Here is a 12,877-nt window from a genome sequence, read left to right as displayed (position 1 = left end):
AAATGGTTGTATGGTATACCTGAGTCGGAAAAGAAACCACATGACACGAGGAGGCTTCAGAGCTTGTAAGCACAACCAACATGGTGAGAGTACAAAGGCCAAACGCTAAAATATCATCATGAGAGTTCAGTCAGGTATGACCTTATCACTCTGATTTTGCGTATGTTCTTTTTACACAGCACAACACGAGGACACACACTGAGGCATGTTTTTTGTTTAACCCTTAGCCTTTCTATCCATCCTTTACTTTATGTTTATCCTTTGTGAACCCCGTTGAGCCTTAGCCTTTTTGTTTGAAGTAAACCCCTGTTTATCCGTAACTATTCACTTCCTACCCTTGTTCGGCATGATTGTTGTAAATTATAAAGTGTGCAAAAAGCTAAGTTTGGGGTGACAATTCGTAGAAAAAGAGCAAGTGCGTAAAAAGAAATAAAAAATAATTAAAGAAAGAAAGAAAGAAGATAAAAGCACTTGTCGTTACTAAAGTCTCAAACATGCTCATAGAAAAATTGAGTGAAGAATCAAAGTTGAATAAACCCCAGGTCATTATTGAGGCACAAAAATGAGAAAAATAACATGAATGCCGAATCCAAAACCCTATGTTATCCATTCATCCGTTTGTCTATCCTACCGTACTTGAGCCCCGTTACAACCCAAAAGACCTCATAAAGTGTGTGGAATCTGTTTGTGTAGTGAAGATAGAGTAAATTCAAAATTAAGAGTTGATATTGCATACTTTGGTACTGTGAGTGCAAACACTTTAACCCCGAGAGATCTGGTGAGAGTGTGAAAAGTTTGCAGGTAAAGAAGTCCTCTGATGTGAAAGTGTGGTAGATAGTTCGATTCAGGAAATCAGAAGCTTGATCGGGAAGGAAAAGCCAAGTTACGAAAAACACAGGTTGTGTTGTGGAGAGAGAAATTCGTGGGTGACCTCTGTTTAGTCTCAATACATTACTTGAGGACAAGCAACGAGATAAGTTTGGGGTTGTGATCGGTCACCATTTCTATTAAGTTATGTCTTTCATCCAGCACAAATTCATCATCTCGGTAACATATTCGGTTGTTTTATTACTTTTTAAGTAAGGTTTATCATATTTATTAATTTATAGTATTGCATTGCATTTGGTTTAAAGTTTATGTCAAAAGATCTTCTTTATGCTTCAATTTGGTAGTGTTAGTGTTGCAGGTTGATGCATAAGTTCAAAAGGACTAAAAGTTGAATGTTGGACGCTCCGGAAAGCCAAAAGTTGAAAAATCAGGATCAACACGGGCGCCCGTGTTAATCAACACTGCCCGTGTTGATGGGCCTGCATCAAAGAAAAAAGCTACGTCAGTCAGTGAATCAACACGGGCACCCGTGTTAATCAACACGGCCCGTGTTGATAGGCCTGGGCAGAATTTCAACCTTACGTCAGTCAGTGAATCAACACGGGCACCCGTGTTAATCAGCACGGCCCGTGTAGATGGATGCGGACAAAAAACTTCACTTTTTGATCTGTTTCAATATGTCCTGTCATTAAGGGTACGTTGGACATTTTGTGGACACTAAGACTGATGCTAATACTATTTAAACAAGGTTTGTGGAAGGAGAGAAGGACTTTTGACAGATTAGAGAAAAGAATACAAGAGAAGATTGGAGAAAGCAAGGGTTTGGGAGAGAAGAAGATCTTCATGAACGGAAGCAATTGAAGATTCAATCTCCTCCAATTTCTTGTGATGTCTTTATTCATTATTATGTTTTCTTTGAATACTATGAGTAGCTAAACCCCCCAATGCTAGGAGGGTGGCTCTGATTTCACTTTGTAATGACTATGAGTTTGCAATTGCAATGACAATCATATTTTTCATTGTTGATTTATTCTCTTGATGTTTCTAATGCTTTTCCTTTCGGACAAATCGGAATTGATGTATGATTATCGTTTAGGTTGGACAACCATTGATAATGCTTTCATGAGAATATGCTATAATTGATATTACCTAGGACTAGGATTACCTTATAGTAACCGGATATTCTTGTTAACTTAATTGTTTGATTTCATTTTAAATCTCTAAGGACTTAGGGTTTAGGATGAAGGATCAAAGGTTTTTTTCACTAAGGACTTAGGATCAAACAACCTTAAGAACCGGTAATTGATTATTGAAAATAAGTTGTTGCAATAGAGATTTCAGAGTTGTTACATTGTCAATCATCCACTATCCCTAGCATGTTACTCATATTTGTTAAAAAGTCAATTTCATTTACTGCTTATTTTACTTTTCGCTAAGTGATAATAACCAAACAAAACCCAATTGAAGTTTTTGTTTAATTGAACTCATCATTCCTGCGCAGTCCCTAAGATCGATATTCGGGGAATTTTCCCTATTATTACAAGAGGCAAAATAGTACACTTGCTATTTTACCGATCATTTACTATATGACCTTGTGATATGTATTGTACTACCTAGTTTATCACCACGGTCACTCGCCCGTGGTGGAATACAACATACTTACAATCACACACTACCTAACAATGGACACACAACCATCATTATATGTATTTCACAACCGTTGTCATATGTGTTTTCCGTAATAGTGCAAGCTTCAAATGGTTGGCATTATATGCAAAGAGTCTGACTTCCTTCAAGAGAGAGTCGGAGCTATAAATATCTATCTATAATATTAGGTTAAGGCATCACTTATTCACATATAAAAAATAAAAAGACTTCTTGCTTAACTTATCGCACACTGAGTCACCTCTAATGTACTCACCACAAGTACTAATAAATAAGGAAGTTCATAATTCAATCATCCCTTTTAATATAATTCAAACATTTACTAACATAATTAATAGTGTATGATTTAAAATTTCTATAAGAGTGCAACATTTTTATTGATTGTAATAAAAAGTTTCCTAACCTTAAACTTAGTGAAGTAATTTATAAAATAATCACATAAAATACACATTTCTCATAAATAATTGATTATGAGTTATATTGAAAATTGTAAACATCCAGCAAAAGTCGCATAACTCAATAAATTCATGTAATATTAATGTTTAGCCCCACTTCCGCCGCCAATACCAGAACCTGTTCCCGTACCAGATCCTTGGCCAGCTCCAGAACCTATACCAACCCCAATTCCAATACCAATTCCTATACCAACTCCTCCACCACCACCATGACCTCCACCTACACCACCACCTAAACCTGCGCCACCTCCACTTCCTACCCCACCACCTGCACCAAAGCCTTCCCCATGTCCTGAACCTCCATCTGTTCCTCCTCCTCCACCTCCTCCTCCCCCACCGCCACCAGCTATGCCTCCTGAACCTCCCCCAACACCAGCTCCAGCTCCAAATCCACTACCATGTCCTGAGCCACCACCAATTCCACCTCCACCACCACTACCTCCTCCTCCACCACCACCAATGCCTCCTCCAGTTCCGCCACCGATACCTCCACCAGCGCCAAATCCTCCACCTTGTCCTGAACCACCACCTAATCCACTTCCACCACCACTACCTCCTCCTCCTCCACCACCAAGACCTCCTCCAGCTCCACCACCTACACCTCCACCGGCTCCAAATCCTCCTCCATGCCCCGAGCCACCACCTAATCCACCCCCACCACCACTGCCTCCTCCTCCACCACCTCCAAGACCTCCTCCAGCTCCACCACCTACACCTCCACCAGCTCCAAAACCTCCACCATGACCTGATCCACTGCCTAATCCACCCCCACCACCACTTCCTCCTCCTCCACCACCTCCAATACCTCCTCCAGTTCCACCGCCTACACCTCCACCAGCGCCAAATCCTCCACCTTGTCCAGACCCACCACCTAATCCACCTCCACCACCACTACCTCCTCCACCACCACCTCCAAGTCCTCCACCACCACCAAGACCTCCTCCTGCACCACCACCACCACCAAGACCTCCACCACCTCCAAGTCCTCCACCACCACCTAGACCTCCTCCTGTACCACCGCCACCACCAAGACCTCCACCACCTCCAAGTCCTCCACCACCACCTAGACCTCCTCCTGTACCACCGCCACCACCAAGACCTCCACCACCACCAAAGCCCCCTCCTCTTCCACCTCCACCTCCAAAATCACCATGGCCACGACGACCACCCCAACCACGACGACCACCCCAACCTCTACAACGAGGTCCACGTCCAAATCGACAATCATCTCCAAACCTTTCTTGGTCAAGCTTGTGATCACCAAGAGTAAGAATACTAAGATCAAGAACAATGCAAAGAAGTAGAACACTCACAGAAAGCCATTTCCCTTGGAATCCCATTAATGCCCAATTGAATTGAAAAACTCCTTCACACGTTTTCTTACACTTTGCTGCTCTTTTTTTCTTTGGATAAACTGTCACTTTGCTACTCTTGATATCTTGTAGATATTGTTCAATGTGCTTTATAGGCCTCATCAAATATCGATGTGTATTAAAGATTGCGTGTTCTGAACCGTTGGGGGAGTAGGGGAAAGCATTAAAGGATAACAAGTGGAACAATAATGAGCTTCAAAAGTCTAACGTGGACTCTGGCTGCATTTGGTAACCTGGTAGGATATCACTCTTTTTGCTTTTCACAATAATGCAGATCATTAGTTTGTCATTTATACATAAGTCCACGTTGAATATTGGCCTTCATACTTTATACTTGATTTTGTAATAAAATGTAGTAACATGTAAAATTTGTCGGCAAAAATATATGCATAAAAATGAGTTCCCTTCTAAATATGGTCCTGAAAAAACAGCGTGTAGAACTGTATTTTTACTACAATAAAGTATATTTATTAGGGTGTAAGATTTGCAGTAGTTCTACAGTTTTTTCCTATAATGTGGTAACCATTCATGTCTAGGCTGGCTTGCACGTGATTTGAAAATAAACTTGGTCAACCCTACCGACGAATGTTGTCTTCCGAGCTACTTTTCAGAGTAAAATTAAATTCGCCCTACTACTTTTCTTAGGTATTTAATTTGATTCTTTACTTCGCAATTAAAATAATATTTTATCCACGGACTAGAAGTCTAGAAATGAATATATTACCAAACAAAATCACTACTTCATATTTACTAGTACAAATCCCTTCGGTCTTAATTGAAAAAAAAAATTAATTTCTACATTTTCTTTAAAAAAATATATAAATCAGATACTTGGGGGTTCAGTGATAAAGTGCTTATGCAGAAGATGATATTTGGAGAATATTATGTTCGAATTCTGATGGAAACAATAAATATAACTATTAATATATATATCTATAATTAAATTGTTATTTATCTATGAGCATTTAGATAAGATAACATAAATTTCTTTTGATTTAATTAAAAAAAATTAGTTTGAAAAACTCTAGAAATGCATCCGTATAATTGTTTAGAGACTTAAGTATTGTGGTTGCATATTCGCATAGACAATATTCAATCTATTCGTGAAAAATTAAACTGACACTCATTTGTAATAATCATTTATAGTATTCGGTTTATAATTTAAGTAATGTTTTAAAAATTATATCGGAGATCGAATCGGTGAAGCTTTCGATTTAAGACTTAATTGATTCAATCGGTTAAATATATGATCGAATCGTTTTTTAAATAAACTAATAATATGAAACTAATTTTTGATAGATATGTCACATAAAATATAATCATATATTCACAATTTATTAAAACAAATATTTTAAAAATTAATTACAAACTTAATATACTACATATAATAACACAACATAGTTTATACTTAATTTTAACCTTCATTTAACAATAATTTAAACAGATTAAAAAATTACAATAAAATAAGTTATACTAAATCAAACAAAAATAAAATAATAGAACATAATAATTAAAATAAAGTTTAAATAATCAAAAATACCTAAATTAAAATATAGAATACAAAAAACAAACAATACAATACACTTAATTAAACAACAAAAAACAAATTTGAGTTGAATTACGACAAACATATGATTGAGTGTGGTTGGAAGAAAAATTCTAATAGAGTGACAAAACTTAGAAATTTTTATGTTTGTAATAAAAACACGAAATTCTTTTTTATGATTGGAGAATTTATATTAAGTTTTGAAATTTACATATTAATCTTTTTTTTTAAATAAAAAATCGGTCAATTTAATGCATTTTTGTCAACGGGGCGGTTTTACAAATCGGTTCCAGTTCTATGGTTTGAATGGTTTTGAATAGTTCAATCCGATTTTTCCAGTTCTACTCCGGTTTTGGTCCACTAGCAATTTTGAAAAATTGATTCAACCGAATTTATCTGAGGTTTACGTTCAATTGATTGAACTGGTCGGTTTGGTATAGTTTTTAAAGTATTGTTTATAATATAAAAATAGTTATGACATAACCATCAAATATAAATAAAATAACGGTTATTTTTTATATTTAAAATAATTTTAAAAGAAAGATGAGTTTAAAAAAAAAGTCAAATTCTTTATTGGGATTACCTGAGATAAGCTAGTCTTTTTTTAATGGTAAAATAAATATATAAAAAGAGAGATGAAGTTACAATACATAAAGTACAAAAAGTGTCCATAAACTAGAAAATACAATATACACGACAAAAAAAAGTCTCAAACCATGAGGGGGCAACCAAATATCAGAAACAAAAACACCAATACTAAAGATCCATCTTGCTACTCATGGGCTCGAGCTTAAACCAAGTTAAATCACCATTAACAAATTAAATTTCAATAAAAGAAAAGCAGGAGATCCACCACCACACTTTGACTATGAGCAAACACTTGATCCGCTATAGATTTTGATAAAGGATAAAATTTTAAAGTCAATTCGTGAAGGTGTAAGAAATCTCTCCAACCTACCCAAAATCCAATATCAGTCCCTACTTTATGTGTGTTACACCACCGTAATAGAGCACTTAATATGGGTGGACCCGATGTGGTCTAGAAGACGAGACTTCCATCACATTGAATGAGATTGTGGTGACTCAATTCCTTAGCTAAATATTGAATTTTCTAATGTTGATTTCTTTCCAAGCAAGACAACATCATCTAGCTTAGAAATGACATGTTAAACCTTCAACACACTCTATTTTTATTTCCGCGAGAGTTTGGTTGATATAGAGTAATATAAATTCTACTAGCACTTGTAGCGACGGGAAAAATCTGGAGATTAAGCTATTGATTAACTAACCTTAACTCACAAAAGCAAGAGTCGACACTGAACTTTATTGTTTCCAAAAGAGGAAAGGGGGAAATATCGATAAAACTCACAAAGAGAAATCTGAATAAGGGGGTTGGTTATGCAAGGGAACCTTAGCACCCCTTACATCTGTGATACTCCACAGGAACCTTTGAAAATCACTGTAAAGTTAAAGCGGTTTTGTTTGCAAAAGAATAAAAAGATGAGAGAAGAAATGTTTTCGTTATTTTTTAAAGTGTGTTCGACAAGACGTTGTGTAGCGGTGAAATTGGTGAGACTAAAGTCATGGGAAAGACTTAGCTCATTTTTAAACAGAGTCGCCACCGCGCTTTGTTTTTTTCCAAAAGGAATGGGTGAAAGAGCGAATAAAACCCACAAAAGTTTTTAAAATCAAAACTAATGAACTTATCAGAGATTTGGATAAGGGCGTCTGTTATATAAGGGGAAGGTTTTAAGCACCCCTCATATCCATGATACTCCATGGGAACCTCTTTGAAAATGTTATTGCTTTTGTGTACATCTATTTGAAAATCATATGTGAACTTGTTTAAAAAGAGTGTGAGGATGTGTTAGCTGAAGATTTCGTTTTATATTGTTTGTCCTTCGAAGGAGTTGAGAATCGAAGGAAAGATGGTTACTGATGGCCATCCCTTAAAAAGTGAAAGAATGGCTACTGATGGTCATGCCTCGAAGATACAGACTTCTAAGTTCGTTGAAGATAGTGGACACTGAAAGACTAATGAAAGCATATGTCTTCGGGACTTAGACAAAATTTATAAAGTATATATTCAAGTATTACTACTTAGCGTGTTTTTTAGTAGTGTTTGTTTAATACACTGCCACGCGTCGAAGACGGACTCAGGCGGGAAGATTTGAAATTCGAAGACAGTATCGTAACTGTCCAAATACAGATGGCTTCGCTGGAAGTTCTGATGAGAAACGTGGCAGCAGATTAGTGTAGGACCGTTAAGGTCGAAACTAGTATAAATAGGGGTCTTTATGTTAGGATTCCGTGTGTTCATTTTGTACAAATCACTCACATATTTACTCAAGTATCAAGTGTTACGAGAAAGAGTTCGCTGAGAAAATGTACGTATGACACCACCATTTTAATACATGTGTATTGTATTTCATTTTCGAATACATTTCTGAGTTACTGCATTCCATTTATTTCTTGTCATTTACATTCCTGTATCTTTATTTTACTTTCGAATTTACTTTCATGATCATTTACTTTTAAAGTCCTTAACGTTTATGCAGTTTAAGACTCTTTATGTTTTAACAATTTTTAAGTTTCATATGTTATGTTATTTATTTTTCTTGTTGAGGTTATAATTACATATAACGAAGCAATTACCAAGATTCTTGAATCGAACAATACTCATCAAAGAGGACAAATTACGAATATGATTCAAATGAACATTGATAACAATCCTCTTGACTATGTGTCCTAGGATCAATCTAGTCGATCCTGCAAGTAACCAAATCATATTTATTATAGTTTGGAAGACTAGCGGTTGTTTACCGGAAATCACCGTAAACAAATTGGCACACCCGGTGGGACAGTGTCACGCGGATTGTTTTAATCAATTGTTTTGTTTTTGTCTAGACAATATCAAGACCTTGTATGAACCTTAGGAACGGTAAATTAAAAGACAGTGCACAACCGATTCCCAAACGAAGGTACAACAGGAAAATGGTCGTTACGGCCAGTGCAGGGGGTAATCAAGATCCCCCACAAGGTTCAGGATCAGGAGCGGCAAATTCGACTTCTACTCAAGAAGCACGAGATGTAACGGGTCCAAATGGATCGAGACCTGCAGACAATTCCCAGACTGCGCCTGAAAATACTACAGGACATTCAGGAACTGTTCCAGTTTCGGCATCGACAACCGCACCCTCATCTACAAGTGCAGATGATGTACTGTATCCCTGGACAAACGCTGCAAACAATTCATTGGGTCAAGGCACAAGTTCTGGCTTCGAATGGAGACCAAATACTCCATATGGAATGCCATACCCATTCCCATTTGGAACAGACGTCCGAGGGGCAAGACCCATAAACACCTCAACTAATAATACGACATTTTCACCAAATGTTAGTTCAGTGGGTCGAAGTGGACGCAACACTAATTTTTCTACCCAAATACCCAATTTCACCACAAATAACCAAGCAGCATTTCGACAAGAAATGGATGCAAGCAACCATGATATGGTAGGGGTTTTGGCCAGAGAACTAACTTCAGTCTTGAACCCACTAATGGCAAATGTTACTACGACAAATAGAGAAAACGTAGAAATTTTCCAAAAGATATCATCGCAAATGAATCGAATGGCAGAATTCATGGGAGTACCACCACCTAAAAGGAAAGACAAACAGCCTGTGAATCAAGAAGAGAGGCCTATTTTGGAACGTGTGCAAGATATGGTTCCCCCACCTAGGACAGTTCCTAGGGATATAGGCCCCTCACGAAGGACGGAGTCGTTCGAAAAGACTCCGGTAATTAACTTGGAGGATTCTAGTCAAAGGACCGTCCCCTTTCGACAAGAAATGGAGGAAGAACGACCCAGATTGAGGATTTTGGGTAGGGACGATCATCCAGATGAGATTGTCCAAAGAGTTAGAAGAGAAAATCTGGCCACAGAAAATAATTTAACTGCCATGATAGAAAGGGTTATGGCCAATAATGGCCTTAGTATTGGACTCAGACGTCCAAATTATACATCCCCTATATCAGATTATATCATGCAAACAGAATTGCCTAGGGGAACTAAGGTTCCTAAATTCACAAAATTTTCTGGCGAAACTAATGAGTCAACTGTGGAACATATTGCTAGATATTTAACAGAAGCAGGAGACTTAGCGGGAAACGAGGATCTAAGGATTAAATATTTCCCTAGTTCGCTGACAAAAAATGCGTTTATTTGGTTCACTACTTTGCCACCAAATTCGATAGACGCATGGGCATACTTAGAAAGGTTGTTCCACGAGCAATTCTACATGGGTCAAACTAAGATAAGTCTGAAAGAATTGGCCAGTGTTAAAAGAAAATTCGCAGAGACAATTGATGACTACTTAAATAGGTTCCGCCTGTTGAAATCAAGATGTTTTACAACGGTTCCGGAACATGAACTCGTCGAAATGGCTGCGGGTGGTTTGGATTATTCAATAAGAAAGAAACTAGATACCCAATACCTCAGGGACATGGCCCAATTAGCAGATAGGGTTCGACAGGTCGAACGCCTGAAGGCAGAAAAAGCTAGGGCAAATAAAAGCTATAAGAAAGAAAGAGTGGCGTTCGTCGAAGCCGAGACTGTTGATGAGGAGTCTTTCAATGATTCATATAGCCCTGAAGAAGTCGAAATAGACTTGGCTGAATTAAAAGAAGCGCCACCTTATGCTTGCAAATTGTTAAATCCAGCAAATGGAAAAAACCCAGTAGAAAATGATAAGAATGATAGGTTCCCTAAGAAAACTTATACATTTGACATTACCAAATGTGATGAAATATTTGATTTACTGGTAAAAGATGGCCAAATGATACTACCCCCAAATTCCAAAATTCCTCCGTTGGAACAACGGAAGAAAAGAGGTTTCTGTAAATATCATGGTTTTTTAGGCCATAAAACTTCTCAATGTTTTCTTTTCAGGGATCTAATTCAAAATGCTCTCAATGATGGAAGGTTGAAGTTTGCTGACAAAACCAAGAATCAAATGAGGGTAGATTCAAATCCTCTGAACATTGCTGACGCTAGCCTCTGTGAGGTAGAAGATATCAACATGGTGGAGGCGTCTGAAGTCGAAGTTGTAGAAACTAAATCAAAGTTCAATGGAAAGCAGGCTGTAGATGTTTTGATTGGCTGCATTTTGTGGTAAAACATTCATGTGTATTCTGTTGTCTTGACTAAGGTCATGACATGTGGTGTGTAGTGTTAAAGGTTATGCAGGTTCTGGTTGTGTAAGCTAATACATGCTGTGAGTTGGATGTCATGCTCGACGTCATGACATCAGTGTTTGACAGCAGTAGCTGCTACATTTTCTATTCTATTTCTATGATGTTTCCTTATTTATCTCAGTCTTTATTTTGGGAAACTAAAGATTGTGTTGATTGTACATCAGTAATAGAACAAATCATGGGCTGTCTTTTTGGCATCCTGATATGTGAGAAGCAGAGAATTGAAGTGAAGAATACTGTTTGCTGTGATTTATGCAGAACAGGTACAGCATCAAGATGTTCTATGGAATGTCACGACATGCTCTGTGACATCAGTATTTGACAGCAGTTACTGTTATATTTAGCTGTCACGCGCCTGCTGAGCTGGAATATAAAGATTCAGTTTTGGTTTTAAAAGATGCAGAATATTCTTTGGAATATTATGCAATCCTATGTGGCAGGATTAAAGGTCAAGAGAATCAAGATTAGAATATTGGAGAATTATGCAGTTTCCAATTATGAAGATAAATTAGGAAACTTATGATTGAAGACCTTGTTTTTAGCAGAAAGTTTTCTGTGATTTGTAACAGCAAATAATGTTGTGATTGTAAGCCCAAGTCCAGTTGGGAATAGGTTATAAATAGGAAACTTTGTAACCTAGTTTAGTGAGCTAGCCGGCGTTTAGAAAGATGTAACTATTAGGGTTAGCCGTGTAGGTGAACCTCCCGGTTTGTGGGAAGGTCACTGATTTGTGCCTCGAAGCCTGTAGGTAAGAGGTTTGTTTTATTCACTCAGAAGTTGTAAAGCAATGAGTGGAGTTGTGTGCTTGGAGGAAGCTTTGAAGCAACTCTAAGATATGTTTATTTGTGTGCTTTGAATGATGGTAATTAAGCCGTCGATGCAGTGGCTGAGTTGTTGACTGCTAGACATCATTGCTATGATTGGGAGTGGAATGGAGATATTCCATATCTAGGGAGAACCTAGGTAGAGGGGTCATTGGGTAGTGATTAAGTGAGGAGTTGTAAACTGGGAGTTTAGCTCTGAATTGATACTGCTAATAGTGGACTTCATCCCTGGCTTGGTATGCCCCCAGAGTAGGTTGATTGAACCGAACTGGGTGAACAATTCTGTTGTGTTGTTTATGTTTCTGCATTGTTTATTTGTAAGTTCAGTTTGGATGTCATAACATCGTGCACGACATCAGTGTGTGATTTAATGACTGTGCTAACACAGAATCTCTGCTAAGCAGATTTGTTAATGTTAACTGAACTGATATGGGATCCCAACACTTCCAGACTTCTGGATGTTAGATGTAATAAATAATTGAGGGATATGTATGTACTGCCTCAGCCAAGCTGATGACAGACCAGATGTCACAACATCGTATATGACATCTGGGGTCTGTCTTACCAGAATTTCAATTGGTATCAGAGCAGGCATCCTGTCTGTTTCTGGATGAGATCCATGGGAGATACTTTCTGGTTGTTGGAGGTAGTTGATTGTTTGAACCTTCATGTTCATATTGAATGGTCCCTAAAAGTGGAGGATGGACCTATGTGTGGAAGACTGGACCAAACTGACCATAACAGGTGTATTCTCTTGGCAAGGGAAGATGGTGTTACTGATATCCAAATGATTCATGCGGGAGTGAAGAATTTGGGGTGTTTTATTCAGCATATAGCAGGGTACAGAGAAGAAGATTGTCAAAACCTTCATGCGGGAGTGAAGTTAATGATAAGGTATTCTTTGTGCTTATCTGTTTCTTTCTGGTCAAAAT

The 12,877-nt window shown here is 37.7% G+C and overlaps 1 protein-coding gene across 1 annotated transcript; it reads right to left on the bottom strand.

The window, feature by feature from the left end:
- Positions 1-3,028: 3,028 nt before the first annotated feature.
- Positions 3,029-4,423, bottom strand: LOC131604855 (glycine-rich cell wall structural protein 1-like). The gene has a single exon (XM_058877270.1). It carries the CDS (start codon positions 4,421-4,423, stop codon positions 3,029-3,031), a length of 1,395 nt encoding a protein of 464 aa, XP_058733253.1.
- Positions 4,424-12,877: the final 8,454 nt, after the last annotated feature.

Source organism: Vicia villosa, linkage group LG5 (genome assembly GCF_029867415.1).
Source record: "Vicia villosa cultivar HV-30 ecotype Madison, WI linkage group LG5, Vvil1.0, whole genome shotgun sequence".
NCBI classification, from domain to species: domain Eukaryota; kingdom Viridiplantae; phylum Streptophyta; class Magnoliopsida; order Fabales; family Fabaceae; genus Vicia; species Vicia villosa.
Note: the sequence above shows the minus strand (reverse complement) of the source record. Positions and strands in the feature narration are given on the sequence as shown.